This window comes from Entelurus aequoreus, linkage group LG12 (genome assembly GCF_033978785.1).
Source record: "Entelurus aequoreus isolate RoL-2023_Sb linkage group LG12, RoL_Eaeq_v1.1, whole genome shotgun sequence".
Taxonomy (NCBI): Eukaryota; Metazoa; Chordata; class Actinopteri; order Syngnathiformes; family Syngnathidae; genus Entelurus; species Entelurus aequoreus.
In genome coordinates this window covers 16,371,777-16,391,923 of record NC_084742.1, presented here as the reverse complement: position 1 = coordinate 16,391,923, position 20,147 = coordinate 16,371,777, and the positions used below count along the sequence as shown (strand labels likewise).

The following is a 20,147-nucleotide window of genomic DNA, read 5'->3' as shown; positions in this document are numbered from 1 at the left end:
TAAGTCTTTTCATGTAGGAGGTATATTATAGTAATATATTTCCTAAATATAAAAAAACAAATGCCATTAAAAAAATGCCAGCAGACACAAAAACGCATCAATTTAATTCATTTTATTCAGCTCCATAAGTCATTCAGCAGCAATAAAATTGCTAATATTTTCATTTCTGACCGTCCACTAAAATGTTGACACACACACACGTAAGATGGAGGATTGTTGTCTGTCCATCGTCTGTCTGTGCAGTGCGAGCCCTGATCCAGCAGCCGTGTGTGGAACTGTCCATCTGACACATGCTAAATAAAATGCCAAATAGTGCTCGCAAAACGCTCATCAGTGTTGATAAATCACATTGCGCATGCTATATAATTATATTTGCATGTTCTCCTCCCAGTATTGCGGGTGTTTTGATAATCAGCACATATTTTGCATATCAATGAAGACAGACAGGCAAAATAGATTGCACGCCTTATTCTGCTCACTTAACAGATGCAATCCACCTTGCACACGTTTAATAGATCCGCTTTTGCGTGTGCTATCAGGTTTTGTACGTGTTTTAGTGGATGCAAACCTGACGGATATAAGTCATGACTGTATAATATAAATAGAGAAGTCAGTACAACTGCAATGCCTTCTCCTGGGCACAGCAGCACACCTCCTTGGTAGCAAACATGGCGCCTGTGGTTAAGTGGGCCATATTCTCTTTATACACAACTCTGGTGTCTGCCACCTATTAGTCACCTGTTTTAGGCACAAAAAAACAAGATTGCTGACAGAAGTGCAGTATGGGACAAATACCTGTCCATTCCCTGAATTCTAGGACACCCTTGAACATTTTTTTTCTGAGTTTGATTTTGTGATTGAGGGAGATTATGTTTAATCATGTGTCCACTAAATTTGACATCATGCATAGCTGGTTATATGTTCACTGCAATTCATACACTAGTATTGTTGTGACTGGGTTGTTTTTGAAAATACTTAAATTAAATTATTTTAATTAAAATTCTGTTTTTATTAGAACTCAGCAAACATTTGTGGGTATTAGTTCTATGTTAATATTTATTATTTTATATATTTTTTTAAAGTTATTTTTGAAGTCAGGAAGCTTTTTGAAGTCAGGAAGTAGAGATGTCCGCTAATATATTATCGGCCAATAAATGCTTTAAAATGTAATATCGGAAATTATCGGTATCGGTTTCAAAAAGTAAAATGTATGACCTTTTAAAACGCTGCTGTGTACACGGACGTAGGGAGAAGTACTGAGCTCCAATAAACCTTAAAGTCACATAAAATCTACGGCTTTTCACACACACAAGCGAATGCAAGGCATACTTGGTCAACAGCCATACAGGTCACACTGAGGGTGACCCTAAAAACAACTTTAACACTGTAGCAAATATGCGCCACACTGTGAACCCACACCAAACAAGAATGACAAACACATTTCGGGAGAACATCCGCACCGTAACACAAAATAAACACAAGAGAACAAATACCCAGAACCCCTTGCAGCACTAACTCTTCCGGAACGCTACAATATACACCCCCCGCTGCCCCCTAGCTCCCCCCCACCTCAACTTCCTCATGCTCTCTCAGGGAGAGCATGTCCCAAATTCCAAGCTGCTGTTTTGAGGCATGTTAAAAAAATAATGCACTTTGTGACTTCAATAATAAATATGGCAGTGCTTGAGTTGATTTATTTTGGAAAACCTTGTTACATTCTTTAATGCATCCAGTGGGGCATCACGACAAAATTAGGCATAATAATGTGTTAATTCCACGACTGTATATATCGGTATCGGTTGATATCGGAATCGGTAATTAAGAGTTGGACAATATCGGAATATCGGATATCGGCAAAAAAGCCATTATCGGACATCTCTATCAGGAAGCGTTCGGTTTTTGCAGTACATTTGCCAATATTGTAATATGTTAACACACTGTTTAAGATCTTTTCAAAACAGTGACCTAAGTAGAAATGGAACAGTTCCAAAATCCACGGTTCGGATCTTGGTGATCATGACGACTCACAGTGTGGTGACTCAGAGTACTAAGCAATTTTTATGTTTACTATTCCATTTAGAAAATAATGATGCCAGACTTATATTAGATACGTTACATGGGCTGTGTGTAGAATGTAGAGCGTACAAACTAGTATGTCCTGGTGTAAAAATGCTTGTGTAAGCATGCTGACAAACAGAACAGGCAGTGAGCCACACCCCTCAACCTCAACCTTCAATCTTTCTCAAGAAAATGTATTAAAAAAACATTGTAATCGATTTTTAACACGGTTTAATAGACAACTGTGAATATTTATTTTTTATTTGTTATTTCTTTGTTTTCATTATGACAAGTAAGACTTGTTAAAAACAATTTAAGTACTTTTTTCATGCCTAAAGAGTTAAAAAAAAAAATCCAAGGTACTGTAGGTGATCAGAATTCATCCATGAAAGGGTTACATTTGACTATGTATTTTATATATATACATTTTTTTCACTTTGACTATTTATTGTATCCTTTTGAAAATGTATTTTCCTAAACACACTTCCACATCCCCGTCTTTAAATGAACAACAAAAGGGACATTTTTTTGTAAACAGTAAAGGTTTTAATGCATGTGATTCGTCATTTTGTGCTTCAGTATGAATGTGCTCCCTGGCTGTCATGTGGCATTGTTGTCTCTTTGGCATTAATATGATCAACCACCATGATATCCCCCTTCATTTATGCCCGTTGTATTCCCGGATCTCCAGACAAGCGAAGAGCCGGAACAGGAGGAAGAGGACATTTACGATGGCGAAGATTACGACCAAGAGGAGGAGGTAGGTGACTCATTGGCGCACTGTTAGAAACATCAAGTTGCACATGATGCCTGATGACGTACAGTAGACGCCTTCTTGTTAACCGGCCTGTCAAACACACAATCGTTTCTTTAATCACAGTGTCTCTCTCTTAGGAGCAACATTAATTATACACCTACCTCCTCAATTATTAATTAGGAACTAATCAAGTTGTCTTTGCAGCCCACCACTAAAAGGTTATCTTATCAGGTGCTTCCTGGAAGGCACAACAGATGAGTTTGTGTATTGTGGCAGCCCTTTCATACCAAATTAGGTGCTGTCACCTGCATGAGTTTGGTGAAGATCATTTTGCTCCCTGATAGAACAGTAGTCGCGACAGCTGAGCTTTTTTGCCCTGCCTATATTAGCATGTTTATTTATTTCCTCTTTTGATGCCACAAAAGGATGAAGGGTCACGGCCAACTCCTCCGCTCAGCACACAAGGAGCAGACAAGGTGGAGTTTTCATTTTATTAACACACACACACACACACACACACACACGCACGCACACACACACACACACACACATAGAGATGGGTACTGAACTCGGTACTTTTATAGATAGCGTCCACATTTTATGGGTGACAATAGACGTATAATCAAATGCTAACATATTTCCAGACCTCTGTTGCAGCTCGTCGTCCTGCAGACTCGGCACCGGCTCAAACACTTGGCGGGCAAATGAGCATATTTGTAGTGGACTGCCTCTGGGTCATGTTGTAATTTTCTATGTAAACAGCCTGATCGGGTGCGCTCAAAAGTAAAGCTCCACTTTTTAAAATGTGTTAGCTCGATGCTAAGTTATATTGGATATGCCATATACATGCTACTGATTAGCATTAGCAATGTTACATGTTGATTTTAACACCTCCAAATTGGTTAATGAAAACTACAGTGAAGTGGCAAGTTACAAAAAGCAGCTGGTGTGAAATAAGTACAATACTTATAGTATTAACGCTTTGTTGCACTCAACAAAAGACCAAACTGGCACATGCAATTTAATGGCAAAGACTACTTCCTGACTGCAGCAACACACCTAGGACAAACTTAAGTAAATGCGTACTTGCAAATTAAACTAAGAAGTTTAAGAAAACAAACTATAACAACTAAACAGCACAGTTATATTTATCAGCTCACTGGTAAATGTCAAATAATATTTATATTTTTACTTTATTCAAGAGGGACAAGTGGTAGAAAATGGATGGATGGATAAACTATTACAATTTTACAAAATGTACATCTATTACCACATACAGAAGTACCAAAGATTTGTGCCGTGAGTACCGGTATAAATTCCCTGCATTGGTTCAAAGGTGAAAGGTACCCATCCCTACACACACAGACACACACACACACACACACACACACACACACACTCACACACACACACACACACACACACACACACACACACATACACACACACACACACACACACACACATACACACACACACACACAGACACACACACACACACACACACACACACACACACACACACACACACACACACTGTGGTGCATGCGCATGAATGCATGTCTTGTTATGCAAAGCTCTTGCAAAAAACTTTCTTCATTTTTTTCTAACATTGTAAAATGTTCACCAGTGCAACAACGTTAAAGCATGAATGACTTATAGTAGCTTGCCTAAGTGAGAACAAGCAGTCTACAGTCCAAAGTTACATGAAATAGATTATCTCTCACTCTATTTTTATTTTTGTCCACCCCCCTACCCTTGTGACAGGAGCTCCCATAATTACAGGCTAGAATAGAGTTGTACTCGACATGGACAATGTATATAAAGTGAAGTGTTTCACTGGTGAGACGTCACATTCTTCAAGCTATTTGAAAACATTGCTTTTTACATGAACACATAATTGGCTCTACTTTTTATTTATTGAAACATTATGCTATACAGAACCTTTTCCCATTGTAAACTACTTGTTGAGTGTCACTGGTGAACATTTTCATTGTTAAAAATGTTCAGTAAAAAGAAATGTGTAAAAAAAAATAACCACGTTTCCAAATCTCTGGCTTCTACTTTCGCTTGCAGAGGTTACACAGTTAAAAGTTTTAGTCCCTCCAGAATTTCGCTTTTTTTGTGATTGCTGCTTAAAATACCTGAATTTGCAGCAGCTTTTTTAGGAAGTTGCGGCATAATTTGCAGTGTTTTACAGGCCTACTGAAATGATTTTATTTATTTAAACGGGGATAGCAGATCCATTCTATGTGTCATACTTGATCATTTCGCGATATTGCCATATTTTTGCTGAAAGGATTTAGTATAGAACAACGACGATAAAGTTCGCAACTTTTGATATCTGATAAAAAAAAAAGCCTTGCCCCTACCTGAAGTAGCGTGACGTAGTCAGTTGATCGCCTCCTCATATTTTCCTATTGTTTTCAATGCAGCGAGAGCGATTCGGACCGAGAAAGCGACGATTACCCCATTAATTTGAGCGAGGATGAAAGATTTGTGGATGAGGTACGTTAGAGTGACGGACTAGAATGCAGTGCAAGACATATCTTTTTTCGCTCTGACCGTAACTTAGGTACAAGCTGGCTCATTGGATTGCACACTCTCTCCTTTTTCTATTGTGGATCACGGATTTGTATTTTAAACCACCTCGGATACTATATCCTCTTGAAAATGAGAGTCGAGAACGCGAAATGGACATTCACAGTTACATTTATCTCCACGACAATACATCGACGAAACACTTTAGCCACGGAGCTAACGTGATAGCATCGTGCTTAACTGCATATAGAAACAAAATAAATAAATCCCTGACTGGAAGGATAGACAGAAGATCAACAATACTATTAAACCAGGGACATGTAAATACACGGTTAATGCTTTCCAGCTTGGCGAAGGTTAACAATGCTGTTGCTAACGACGCCATTGAAGCTAACTTAGCTAGGGAGCTAACGTGATAGCATCAGGCTCAAATGCAGATAGAAACAAAATACATAAACCCCTGACTGGAAGGATAGACAGAAAATCAACAATACTATTAAACCATGAACATGTAAATACACGGTTAATGCTTTCCAGCTTGGCGAAGCTTAAAAATGCTGTTGCTAACGACACCATTGAAGCTAACTTAGTATAACGGGACCTCATAGAGCTATGATGAAAACATTAGCGCTCCACCTACGCCAGCCAGCTCTCATCTGCTCATCAACACCCGTGCTCACCTGCGTTCCAGCGATCGACGGAAGGACGAAGGACTTCAACACGATCATCCGTGCGGTCGGTGGCTAGCGTCGGCTAGCGTGTCTGCTATCTGAGTCAAAGTCTTCCTGGTTGTGTTGCTACAGCCAGCCGCTAATACACCGATCCCACCTCCAACTTTCTTCTTTGCAGTCTCCATTGTTCATTAAACACATTGCAAAAGATTCACCAACACAGATGTCCAGAATACTGTGGAATTATGAGATGAAAACAGAGCTATTTTGTATTGGATTCAATGGGGTACCGATACTTATGTTTCACTGGCTACGTCACGCGCATACGTCATCATCCAAAGACGTTTTCAACCGGAAGTTTAGCGGGAAATTTAAAATTGCACTTTATAAGTTAACCCGGCCGTATTGGCATGTGTGGCAATGTTAATATTTCATCATTGATATATAAACTATCAGACTGCGCGGTCGGTAGTAGTGGGTTTCAGTAGGCCTTTAAAATACCTGAATTTGCAGCAGCTTTTTTAGGAAGTTGCGGCATAATTTGCAGTGTTTTGAGGCAAACATTTTTCATCAACATTGAATCCATTTAGGAGTTTATGAATTTGCATCAATGTTTTTTGTAAATGTTCCTTGTAACCTCAACCTCAAAAAGCACAGAATATCAACAAAAATTTAAAAACAAATACTGGATTGATGTTTTACTCATTTTATACCGCACAGATTTATAAGTAAACTCTCGATGGCAGTAAAAGCACGTACTTATAGTAATACAAAAATATTATATAAAGAAACACCAAATGTTTCCATTGGTGTCTGCAACTTGTGGAGCAGAAACTCCTAATATTTTTTTTTACCCTTGAAAAGTGTTTGTCCATCTTAAACATTTATGTTCCAACACATTCACCCCCACACGTTAAGACCATTTGTGAACTGTTGAGAGCAATATATAGTGCTAATTTTGTTCTGTCGTGGCGATCCCAAGATGCAGAGGCAGAAACCAGCAAACAATAAATCTGCCTCTTTATTGTTGAGGGGGGAAAAAACAACACTGAAGACAACAAAAGGCGATGGTGGCAAAAAAAAAAAAGAACTAGCACACAATGAAAAATAGAAAAACAAAAACAGAAACGAAAGACGCTCGGCAAGGCTAGAAAAAATACTGGGCAGACCTGAAAGCCGGAGGGCAAAACAGAGCAGGCACAAGGGAGGACTCAACCTTGTCGGAACACCGAGAGCACAGCATGTCATCAGTAGGCAAGGATCCGATTACTGCGAGCTGAAATCACTCAACGAGTGCTCCCACTAATTGGGATCTCACTGTGAGCAGAGAGAAACAGAAGCAAAACAAACACAGAGACATGACAATGCAACACTTTTTTGTTAGTCATCACACATCAACATCTTTAACATGTAAATGCCACCTCTGTGCTAGGTCAAATAAAACGCTCCTAATGGCCTTACCCATGTTAAATAACTGTGAAATAGTTATACAGATTTAAAAAAGTCAACTTGGAAATGAGTATGACGGTCTGTTGCTAAATGTTTATATACTACCTAGAAGGGTTAGTGCTATTGACAGGAACAGAAAGAAGGTCTGAGCTGTGTGACAATTTTGATCAATAAAAAGTTAATATATTGGTGTACACAAGAAACAAACATAAGTTTTGATAAGACCAAGGGTACCCAAACTACGGCCCGCGAGCGTCCAAAATCCGGCCCGCGGGAAGTCCTAAATCATATTGTCTAAAAATGCATTTTCCCATCCATAACATGACATCATCGCACTCAGAATATACTGTATATATATATATATATTTTTTTTTAATTTATATATATATATATATATATATATATATATATATATATATATATATATATATTATTATTATTTTTTTTTTTTTTTTATTATAAAAAAAGAGTTACAAGTGGGGCCCCATGCTGACATATGCTCAACTCATCATGCTTAATTTATTACAGCATTTGGGAAGCCTGGAGTTGATTTTTATTATGTAAATGTTATATTTTTATCAACATGTGACAGCAGGGACCCTGCCATTCAGAACTAGGCTGCTACATTACTAATGATTAATGTAACTATAGCTGAAAAAATAGTACAATAGCAATAAGAGAGACTATTCATCCCTGAACACCATGGAGTTCATGTAGGCTTTATGATGCAGTTACATTATTATATCAACTATCAGAGACAGCTTCAGGAAACTGTTCTTTTAACATAATGTCCTTTTTTGCTGCTTCAACACAGCTCAATCAACACAGAAAAAGGTAAAGTGAAATAACTTAGTTGTTAACTGTAGCTGTAGGTCAATAATGCTTGTCTTTCTCTTAGACAGACAGGGCTTTGCTGTCCGTAACACACACACACACACACACGTACACACACCGCAAAATGAGCTAACGTTTCGCTAAAAGCTAATTAGCCTTCACCTCAAGGACTGCGAGCGAGCTGAGCTGCCGCTTATGTTTCTAGAACGTCAACGGGCTCATAGTGATGTTACTAGTAGTTGACTGGGAGGTGTTTATTACAATTATGCTTACCTGCTAAACACCTTTCTGCTCACCAGACCGCAGGAGCACTGACTACATGCGCTCTGAATGCGCACTGCTGATTGGCTGTTACATGCGCTCTGAATACGCACTGCTGATTGGCTGTTACATGCGCTCTGAATACGCACTGCTGATTGGCTGTTACATGCGTCCTGAATACGCACTGCTGATTGGCTGTTACATGCGCCCTGAATACGCACTGCTGATTGGCTGTTACCGCTCCGCGTGTAACCAATCAGATGGTTCTGTGGGTGGGACAATGTTGGGTGCTGCAGAGACGTACTGACAGAGGCAGAGGCAGAACTAAGCGGAGCAGCTTGTTAAGACATTAGTTTAGGCGGTGGCTCTTTGTTGTTAAGGCGACCGCCTTAACAACAAAGCGCTGCGGGAAACCCTGTATATATATATATATATATATATATATATATATATATATATATAAACACAGCCCGGCCCCCGGCCAAATTCTTTTAACTCAATGCGGCCCCCGAGTCAAAAAAAATTGGGAACCCCTGGATTAGACAGTGGACGTGTGCGTCTGAGCACCGCACAGATAAAAACTTGATTGGCCAAAATGACGTTGATTAGCCAAAATGTGCGGAAAAGTTGCGGGCATTGGACAAGTTTGTGAGGCCGTGCATAATTTGTGGGGATTGGGTGAATTGGCGCCATTGCGATAACGTGAATTCCTGGAGGGACCGATAATTACAGCATAGAACTGTGCTCATAAGCATGATGGGCACATGGCAGGTACCTGCATCCCAATTGAGGGTGAAGAGGAGCCCACCCTGGCCTGACTCCATGGTGAGTGTCAACATCCGCCACATGATGGCGCTGCCATTTGCCAGCGGACAACACGCTTGAGTGACTTGCTCTGTGATTTAGACAGATTTAAGAATCAACACAAGAGGAGGGAGGCGGCGACACGTTGACATGGAGGAGGAAGAGCGTCCAGTTGAAGATGATTATAAAGGAGTGGGCCCTGGGCCTGATGAGGAGGAGGAGGAGGTGTCAAGTGGGGACTGGGGTACACAGGAGGAAGATGTAGACCGAGAGGGGGATGAAGAGGAGGGTGACGTGGAGAGACAGGACCAGTGGGAGAGGAGGAATGGGGAGGAAGATCTCGGACAGCCTTACCCCCCTGAGTATTCACACCTGAAGGTAAGGCCGCACTTTCTGTCATAATAGTATGACTTCAAAATATTTATTTTGCTCATGTATACATTTCCTGATTCAAAAGGGGCATCCAGGGGAGGAGGGAAAACAAGGTTCAAAGGTAAGTCATGGCAATACCTATTTACATTGCTCTTGTCTGCACAATCTGGATCCAATGTGGTTTGTAAGCTTGCATACAATACAGATTCTCTTCAGATCTGAATGCTGAAACTCATGCGTCGTCTCAGGGGCTTCAACAGTTAAATGCATCATTACCACTGTCGCAAGAGTTTGGTTCATGAATGCCAAGTCCGCTAAAATAAAAGGAAACTTTCCCTGCACACATTACCCATGTTGCATCAGTGCGTGACATCACTGGCCTGACTTTTTTTAAGCATCCTTTGCTCACCAGATTAAAAAGCACACACGAGTAATTCCCATTGTGAAACAGCACAGACAAGTCTTTTCCTCTTTTTTTAATCTGACATTTTTATCAATCAATCAATCAATCAATGTTTATTTATATAGCCCTAAATCACAAGTGTCTCAAAGGGCTGTACAAGCCACAACGACATCCTCGGTACAGAGCCCACATACGGGCAAGGAAAACTCACCCCAGTGGGACGTCAATGTGAATGACTATGACAAACCTTGGAGAGGACCGCATATGTGGGTAACCCCCCCCCCCCTCTAGGGGAGACCGAAAGCAATGGATGTCGAGTGGGTCTGACATAATATTGTAAAAGTCCAACACATCAGCGAAAGTCCAGTCCGTAGTGGGGCCAGCAGGAACCATCCCGAGTGGAGACGGGTCAGCAGCGTAGAGATGTCCCCATCTGATGGACAGGCTAGCGGTCCACCCCGGGTTGGGAGCAGAGTAGAAAAGAAAAGAAAAGAAACGGCAGATCAACTGGTCTAAAAAGGGAGTCTATTTAAAGGCTAGAGTATACAAATGAGTTTTAAGATGAGACTTAAATGCTTCTACTGAGGTAGCATCTCTAACTTTTACCGGGAGGGCATTCCATAGTATTGGAGCCCGAATAGAAAACGCTCTATAGCGCGCAGACTTTTTTTTGGCTCTGGGAATCACTAATAAGCCGGAGTTCTTTGAACGCAGATTTCTTGCCGGGACATATGGTACAATACAATCGGCAAGATAGGCTGGAGCTTGACCGTGTAGTATTTTATACGTAAGTTGTAAAACCTTAAAGTCGCATCTTAGGTGCACAGGAAGCCAGTGCAGGTGAGCCAGTATAGGCGTAATATGATCAAACTTTCTTGTTTTTGTCAAAAGTCTAGCAGCCGCATTTTGTACCATCTGTAATCTTTTAATGGTAGACATAGGGAGGCCCGAAAACAAAACGTTACAGTAATCGAGACGAGATGTAACGAACGCATGGATAATGATCTCAGCATCGCTTGTGGACAAAATGGAACGAATTTTAGCGATATTACGGAGATGAAAGAAGGGCGTTTTAGTAACACTCTTAATGTGTGACTCAAACGAGAGAGTTGGGTCAAAGATAATACCCAGATTCTTTACCGAGTCGCCTTGTTTAATTGTTTGGTTGTCAAATGTTAAGGTGGTATTATTAAATAGATGTCGGTGTTGAGCAGGACCGATAATCAGCATTTCCGTTTTCTTAGCGTTGAGTTGCAAAAAGTTAGTGGACATCCATTGTTTAATTTCATTAAGACACGCCTCCAGCTGACTACAATCCGGCATGTTGGTCAGCTTTAGGGGCATGTAGAGTTGGGTGTCATCAGCATAACAGTGAAAGCTAACACCGTATTTGCGTATTTATCTCTCATTCGATGCCAATCACCGTTCAACTGAATCGGTGCCATTTGTTTGTCAAACTCAAAACTTTTTAAACTCTAAATCTGATGATACTAGGGCTGCTAAAGTTCACAAAAATATTGCATTAATCATATATAAATACAGCATAATCGCATAATTTATTTCTTTACGTTAACCACAGGTTACCTGAAAGGTATGTGTTGGTATTGGGTCAGTGATCAGGTCAATGCATTTATAAGTGCAAGCATGAGTGAGGAGCACTGGTGTGCTTGGCCGCTTCCAAATGCATCCAAAAATACATATTTGCAGTGATTCATTCTCTTGTCATAAATGCACAACAGGTTTGAAACAAATAAGTTAAAAAAGCAAATCACCTTTTTGAGGCAGCCGCTAGCAAGAGTGCTACTAGTACATGGACAACAAGAAGTAAACATGAGCTATCAAGGAAAGTACCACCAAAAAGTGATTGTGATTAATAGGAGTGCCGGAAAAAAAATCGATTCACATCCGAACCGTGATTCTTATTTGAAACGATTCTGAATCGATTCAAACGTGTTACATTTTTTAGGCCTTGCTTACTTGCTGCACGTATAGGTAGGTAGGTAGGTCTTTATAGTCATTGCACAAGTACAACGAAACTTTGTTTTCAGCACAAACCCGTTCAAGATTAGACAAACAAACAGTGTACAGGGTTACAGAACAGGAACACTAATGGGCGCCCCGCAAAAGATGGGAAAAAGGTAAACGCTGGGGAAGGATGAGTAAAAAAAATACAATCTAGATTGGGCTCCTCAAGGAGCCCAGTCTGGAGTGGGAAAAAACCTCCATAGCAAAGCACATATACATATTACAACATGTATCTCGAGACTAGCAACAGAGGGGAGGGAGTGGGGGCTACGGTGGCAGGCTGCAGCTATTCAGGCGCTGCCCATCCGTCCATCGCCCCTAAGGGATTCGCGTCAAGGGCATTGGATGGGGGGTGGGGTATGTGTGTGTGGCGTATATTTTTTGTGGATGCATGTGTGTGTGTGTGTTTGCCTGCCATGTGTCTCTGTTCCGCGGCCTTGGTGTCGTGCAGTCGCTAGTCAGTCCAAAGTTAACAACAACAGGTGCATGTCCATGAGAGACAAGAGGGAGTTTGTTGTGTCTTCAACGCACTGTCCTTCGGGAGAGTCTAGAAGTCAGGGAAACAATCCAAGTTAGAATGTTTTGTATGCGAGTGAAAATACAATTTGCTTTTCAGTCTAAATTGTCTATGACTGGTCCTCAAAATTCATCCTGCGGGGCAGACAGTCCGATGTGATCTAAATCACAAAGTGTCCACAGTTCTTCCCGCATCCTCCAATCATTTGTGGCAGTTTTGGGGTACTTTGAAGACTGCCAGCCACTTCAAATTTGTCGACAAACCAGAGCAACGCTTACTCCAATCAGCAGATGTCCTGTTGTCATTATTCCGAACAGGTAGATATCTTCACGTCCTCGACTGAAAGGGTTGCCAGGCACGTGGCACTCCTTCTCCCAAGAGTCTGTCGTGTGTCCAGCAACAACCGCTCTGTCACAACAAGCTGGTTCCCCCATCTTGTCAATTTCATTGAGGCCAGTTAAATAGTTCCAATGTTTAGATTTGGAGAGCAGTGCAAAAAGAGGCCACAAGAAAGTTAAGACAAGACAAGACAAGACAAAGAAGCAAGCAGGAGAGATAAGGGAGAGGAAAGGGGAGCGTCCGCCCTCGATGAGTGCCAGTGAGAAAAAATATACGTCAGCCAGGAGGAGGTTTTGTAACCTCAAGAATCTGAATCAAATGGAATTAGAATTTATTGTTTTATTCACATCCGTAGTGATTAATCCCAATTAATAGAAAATCAAAATGTGATTAATGCATACTTGCCAACCCTCCCGTTTTTAGCGGGAGAATCCCGTTATTCAGCGCCTCTCCCGACAACCTCCCGGCAGAGATTTTCTCCCGACAAACTCCCGGTATTCAGCCGCAGCTGGAGGCCACGCCCCCTCCAGCTCAATGCGGACCCGAGTGGGGACAGCCGTTCTCACATCCGCTTTCCCAGCAGCTTGCCTGCCCAATGACGTCATAACATCGTAGAGTGCACAACAAGGAGAGAGAGTTCTTGGTTTCTTATGTGGGTTTATTGTTAGGCAGTTTCATTAACGTCCTCCCAGCGCGGTAACAACACACAACAACAGCAGTCACGTTTAGTCTATCGTAAAGCAGTTCGTCTGCCGTAAACAGCAATGTTGTGACACTCTTAAACAGGACAATACTGCCACCTACTGGATAGCCTGCAGAACACTGAAATTCAAGTATGTCTTTTATTTATATGTATAATAAAATAAAAAATAAAATAAAAATAAAATATATATATATATATATATATACATATATATATATATAGCTAGAATTCACTGAAAGTCAAGTATTTCATATATATATATATATGAAATACTTGATTTGGTGAATTCTAGCTGTAAATATACTCTCCTCTTAACCACGCCCTTAGCCACGCCCCAACCACGCCCCCACCCCAAACACGCCCCCCCACCTCCCGATATTGGAGGTCTCAAGGTTGGCAAGTATGGATTAATGTGATATTGAAATTAATCATTTGACAGCTGTAGATAATGCACATGTTGAACTACTTAAATAAATAAACTATATAAATACATGAACTACAGAAATCATGTACAGTAAACCATCGTTTATCGCTGTCAATTGGGTTCTGGGTCTGTTTGTGGTTAATCCGCAAAGCAGCAATTATAAATTAGATTTTTTCATAACTAAAGCATAACAAACCTCGACAATTCTTCTTTTTTTTTTACATTATGAGAGATTTAGATATGAAATAATAATAATAGGCATCCGTGACTGAATGCCTAATGAGGCTGAGGCAATCAGTGGCCACCATACTCAACAGTGTGCTCTGATTGGTTTGGTCTCATCTACTCGCCAATACTACTGTGGTATTGATATTTTTACTTAATTTAGCCATTTTTGTGCTCGAAAAAGTTCAATTTAGGCCGAAAATACAAAGAAAAGGCTTTAAAAAAGAAAAAAGAAAAAAAAAGCAATTTAGTGAATCCGCAAACGACTATTATTCGAGACACTTTTGCCTTGTAAAAAAATATTTTGCAGTTAATTGTATCCTGCATGTATACATTTTATTCCCTAGGGATGCAAATGGCACCGATTGTTGGTGTTCTCCAACTCTGATATGTGCTATTTTTCTGCAGGGGGACATTGGCGAAAAAGGGCAAAAGGTATTTGTTTATATTTATAAATGTTCATACAGTTATGACATCAATGTTATGATAAAGTTAAAGGCAGTTTTCAATGTGTCCAGGGAGAGCCAGGCATCGGCCACCGAGGGCCTGAGGGCCAAGCTGGTCTGCCCGGCAACAAGGTGACGCAGGAACAAATGATCAAAACTCAATCACTTTAAAGTTGATTGACTTTGCTTCTCGTTAATATTTCAATTGGGGGAATTTAATTGGCCCACTGACTCATTGAAGGTTGTTTATGTGCACATGAACCCATAAAGGTTTAATTGAAAAGCAATTATTCCAAAGAAGCAGCGGTCCTGAATCACATTCTGTTTCTGAAAAATATACAATAATAACAGGAAAGTTGATGAATTTCACATTGAATGTGAGTTTTTCATAAGCAATTAAACTAATGCAATTCTCTGCACTGACTTCCATCAAACCCTCAGGGGGAACCAGGGGAGATGGGGCCGCCTGGTGCTCAGGGCATCCAGGGCATCCGCGGTAGCCCCGGGATTCAGGGTCTCCCGGGCATTAAAGGCCCACCAGGGGACCCCGGAGAGCCAGGCAGAGAAGTACTGAGACATAAAGTTGCTCACAGAAGCTTGGACGCTTTGAAAGTGAAAGTGGAATGTTTGTTGTCTATGCAGGGGGAGCGAGGCAGACGGGGGAAAAACGGGGTGCCGGGAGCCCCTGGACTTACAGGAGCAGTAGGACCTGACGTAATTAATACACATTTATATTATTGTGTTGTTTTTATTAGGGGTCCCCCATACAATTTTTTTTACTTCCGATACAACACTGATATTGGAGCCTTGAGTATTCAGCAGGAATCATACATACTTTTATCATTTTGTAGTGTGGACTGTTAGAAAAAGTTTGATCAAGTGAAATTACACAAACAGAATAATGCAGTCTTTAAATTAAAGTGGATTGTGTAGCTGCTAGACTATAGCCTACTATGTTTACCTTTTGTAAAGGACTTGACTAAAAAAGAAAAAAAGACCAACTTTGTGTGCTTATTTGAGGACATTTAGATGTTAACTGGCTGTCCAGCTTTGCACAAGTAAACACGCTGCAGCACTGCTTGTATCGCACATTATATCTCACATTTTACATGCAAGCAGATATAATCCTATACTTTTTTTTTGATGATGGACCGACATCCGATATCAATATCGGATCAGGACACCTCAAGTGTTGGTATTCCCGGTATTGTTTAACACACTTAATAAGTGTCAGACTGAGATTTTTGATATTTAGATTATTTTTAAGCTTATGTAGGATCTTTGACTAAATTCGATCATGCTTTATTTCAGGGGCCTCCTGGCATGGCTGGGGTAAAAGGAGAGAAGGTAAATGCACACTAAATAAACACTTATATGCTGTAATATCTTCAAACATTATGATATATTTATTGGAAAAATACTAAAAAAAATCTCTTAAGGGTGACAGTGTTATTGGAGAGCCAGGACCTCAGGGTTTGACTGGCTTCCCTGGAAAAAAGGTGTTTAACAAAGAAATATAATATCCCACTGCTTTTAGTCCATGCTAAAATATTTTAAGTTTTTTCTTTTCCATTTATGCTGACTCATGGACTCTATTTCAGGGTGGCTCGGGCTCCCCAGGTGTGTCGGGGGCTCCAGGAAACATAGTAAGCATTTTGTTTCACACTTTAAAATGATTTACATGTAGAAGAGTTTACATTATTTTCTCTGTTTTAGGGTCTTAAGGGCATGAGTGGCTACAAAGGTGCAAAGGTGAGATGTTGTGTTTCTTCTGACTAAGCGTGACAATGATCTATGTTTTTTTTACGTGTAACTTCAGGGAGAAAGCGGCTTGCCAGGAGTCAGAGGAGAGCGGGTACGTCTGTTTCGTTAGCTACAAGCTATATTAGCCTGTAACCGCCTGATCCATGGCTTACAGGGGAGTGCGCTTCAAATACAAGGACCTCGTGGGTTCAAAGGGGCCAAAGGAGACGCGGTGAGAACTTGGAGTCCCTCCGTCCGTGTCAGACCTGATTGAACCGTTTGGTTTGTTACAGGGTGAAAGAGGCTCTGCGGGTTTTGATGGCGATAAAGGAGAGAAGGGCGAGGATGGGCCCCCTGGAGTCAAGGTAGTGTTACAGCCAGTCGGGATGTGAATCTTACAACAATTCGGGATTCAGTTTGATTCCGACTGACTATTCGATTCAGAATTAATTCTCAATTCAAACTAATTCTCACAATATATTATTCCGTATATAAATAATAAAATGACATTTACAAAACAGGTTACAAAAACTCATCTTGGCTGCTGACGTATGATATGATATGATATGATGGTCTAACGCAGGGCAGCACGGTGGTGCTGGGGTTAGTGCATGTGCCTCACAATACGAAGGTCCTGGGTTCGATCCCCAGGCTTGGGGTCTTTCTGTGTCTTTCCTCCAAAGACATGCACCTGGGGATAGGCTGATTAGATACACTAAATGGGCCCTAGTGTGTGAATGTGAGAGTGAATGTTGTCTGTCTATCTGTGTTGGCCCTGCGGTGAGGTGGTGACTTGTCCAGGGTGTACCCCGCCTACCGCCTGAATGCAGCTGAGATAGGCTCCAGCCCCCCTCCCGCAATCCCGAAAGGGACAAGCGGTAGAAAATGGATGTGTGATATGATATGATGGAATGTTTATATGTGTAGTGTCTCAGCAAGAGATGGCCAAAACAATTGCTTCTTGAAAATTTTGAATCGATTCAGAATCGTAATAAATAAGAACCACGATTTGGCTGTGAGTCATTTTTTTACAGCGGTATTTATATAGCCCTTAATCACAAGTGTCTCAAAGGGCTGCACAAGCCACAACGACATCCTCGGCTCAGATCCCACATCAGGGCAAGAAAAAGCTCAACCCAATGGGATCCAATGAGAAACCGTGCGGTACCAGTGCAATGGATGTCGAGTGGATGTAATAATAATACTAATAATGGATTAGATTTATATAGCGCTTTTCTAGACCCTCAAAGCGCTTCACGGAGAAGTGAGAACCTATCATTCATTTTTACAACTTATTCATTCTCCGGTGTGAGCGGCACCGGGGGCAAGGGTGAAGTGTCCTGCCCAAGGACACAATGTCAGCGATTTTGGATGGTGAGAGTTGGGGAGCGAACCTGCAACCCTCAGGTTTCTGGCACGGCCGCTCTACCCACTACGCCATGCCGCCCAAAGTAGTTAATATTGTGAGAGTCCAGTCCATAGTGGGGCCAGCAGGGGATCATCTTGAGTGGCGACAAGTCAGCAGCGCAGAAACGTCATCAGCTGATGCACATATGAGTGGTACACCCCGGGACCCGACTTTGAACAGCTAGCCCTTCATCTGTGGTCATCTAATAACCTTTCCACGCAGGAGAGGGGGGGTAGAGCAGAAAAGAGACGGCAGATCAACTCGTCTAAAAGGGGGGTCTATTTACAGGCTAGAGTATACAAAAATGAGTTTTAAGATGGGACTTAAATGCTTCTACTGAGGTAGCATCTCTAACTGTTACCAGGAGGGCATTCCAGAGTACTGGAGCCCGAATAGAAAACGCTATTTAGCCCGCAGACTGTTTTAGGGCTCCAGGAATCACAAATAAGCCGGAGTTCTTCGAACGCAGATTTGTTGCTGGGACATATGGTACAATACAATCAGCAAGATATGATGGAGCTAGACCGTTTAGTATTTTATACGTAAGTAGTAAAACCTTAAAGTCGCATCTTAAGTGCACAGGAAGCCAGTGCAGGTGAGCCAGTATAGGCGTATAATGATCAAACTTTCTTGTTCTTGTCAAAAGTCTAGGAAGTTTTAGGAATGGTTGAAAGGACAGTGTTGTATGTGGAAGACAGGTGGTGTCGGAGACCACCTCATTTGTTCAGGGATGGTTTTTCAACCTTGACGGCTTCCCTCACTTGTCTTTCGAACCGTCCGTCCTCCTTGTCCAGATTCGGACCGAGAAAGCAACGATTACCCCATTCATTTGAGCCAGGATGAAAGATTTGTGGATGAGGAACGTGAGAGTGAAGGACTAGAGTGCAGTGCAGGACGCATCTTTTTTCGCTCTGACCGTAACTTAGGTACAAGCTGGCTCATTGGATTCCACACTCTCTCCTTTTTCTATTGTGGATCAAGGATTTGTATTTTAAACCACCTCGGATACTATATCCTCTTGAAAATGAGAGTCGAGAACGCGAAATGGACATTCACAGTGACTTTTATCTCCACGACAATATATCTGCGAAGCACTTTAGCTACGGAGCTAACGTGATAGCATCTGGCTTAACTGCAGATAGAAACAAAAGAAATAAACCCCTGACTGGAAGGATAGACAGAGAATCTACAATACTATTAAACCATGGACCTGTAACTACACGGTTAATGCTTTCCAGCCTGGCGAAGCTTCACAATGCTGTTGCTAACGACGCCATTGAAGCTAACTTAGCAACGGGACCTCACAGAGCTATGCTAAAAACATTAGCTATCCACCTACGCCAGCCAGCCCTCATCTGCTCATCAACACCCGTGCTCACCTGCGTTCCAGCGATCGACGGAGCGACGAAGGACTTCACCCGATCATCAATGCGGTCGGCGGCTAGCGTCGGATAGCGCGTCTGCTATCCAAGTCAAAGTCCTCCTGGTTGTGTTGCTGCAGCCAGCCGCTAATACACCGATCCCACCTAAAGATTTCTTCTTTGCAGTCTTCATTGTTCATTAAACAAATTGCAAAAGATTCACCAACACAGATGTCCAGAATACTGTGGAATTTTGCGATGAAAACCAAGCTTTTTGTATTGGATACAATGTGTCCCAATACTTCCGTTTCAACGATTGACGTCACGCGCATACGTCATCACACCTAGACGTTTTCAACCGGAAGTTTAGCGGAAATTTAAAATTGCACTTTATAAGTTAACCCGGCCGTATCGGCATGTGTTGCAATGTTAAGATTTCATCATTGATATATAAACTATCAGACTGCGTGGTCGGTAGTAGTGGGTTTCAGTAGGCCTTTAAGTGTGCGTACTGAAAAATCAGAAAGCAGTACCTCTAAATAAGCAGAGTTGTAAATATTCAACTTCACCACTAGATAAATCCCTTTCTACACAAATGATCAATTGTCGTTGCATTTGAATTGTTCCTAGGGCTTGAAGGGAGATGCTGGTTTTAAGGGCATGATGGGACGTTTTGGACCTCGAGGACCAGTCGGCCAGAAGGTCTGGTGACTTTTGTCACTAACTCTTACATGGTTTCTCATAAAAATTGCGTTGATTTCCTACAGGGAGATCCAGGAGAAGCAGGCATCAATGGAGTCATGGTA

At 41.5% G+C, this 20,147-nt stretch overlaps 1 protein-coding gene across 5 annotated transcripts in view; it reads left to right on the top strand.

The window, feature by feature from the left end:
- col7a1l (collagen type VII alpha 1-like) overlaps positions 1–20,147 on the top strand; it is a 131,587-nt gene that overhangs the window by 96,022 nt on the left and 15,418 nt on the right. For 4 of the 5 annotated variants that reach the window (XM_062064897.1, XM_062064898.1, XM_062064896.1 and 1 more), the window contains 18 exons: positions 2,750–2,818; positions 3,241–3,291; positions 9,343–9,396; positions 9,478–9,753; positions 9,833–9,868; positions 14,792–14,818; positions 14,902–14,961; positions 15,271–15,396; positions 15,472–15,543; positions 16,141–16,176; positions 16,269–16,328; positions 16,431–16,475; positions 16,546–16,581; positions 16,649–16,684; positions 16,748–16,804; positions 16,866–16,937; positions 19,972–20,043; positions 20,109–20,144. In XM_062064897.1, coding sequence (XP_061920881.1) covers positions 2,750–2,818; positions 3,241–3,291; positions 9,343–9,396; positions 9,478–9,753; positions 9,833–9,868; positions 14,792–14,818; positions 14,902–14,961; positions 15,271–15,396; positions 15,472–15,543; positions 16,141–16,176; positions 16,269–16,328; positions 16,431–16,475; positions 16,546–16,581; positions 16,649–16,684; positions 16,748–16,804; positions 16,866–16,937; positions 19,972–20,043; positions 20,109–20,144 — 1,221 coding nt within the window. The remainder of the gene's footprint in view (positions 1–2,749; positions 2,819–3,240; positions 3,292–9,342; positions 9,397–9,477; positions 9,754–9,832; positions 9,869–14,791; positions 14,819–14,901; positions 14,962–15,270; positions 15,397–15,471; positions 15,544–16,140; positions 16,177–16,268; positions 16,329–16,430; positions 16,476–16,545; positions 16,582–16,648; positions 16,685–16,747; positions 16,805–16,865; positions 16,938–19,971; positions 20,044–20,108; positions 20,145–20,147) is intronic. The other variant, XM_062064899.1, reaches the window with a different exon arrangement.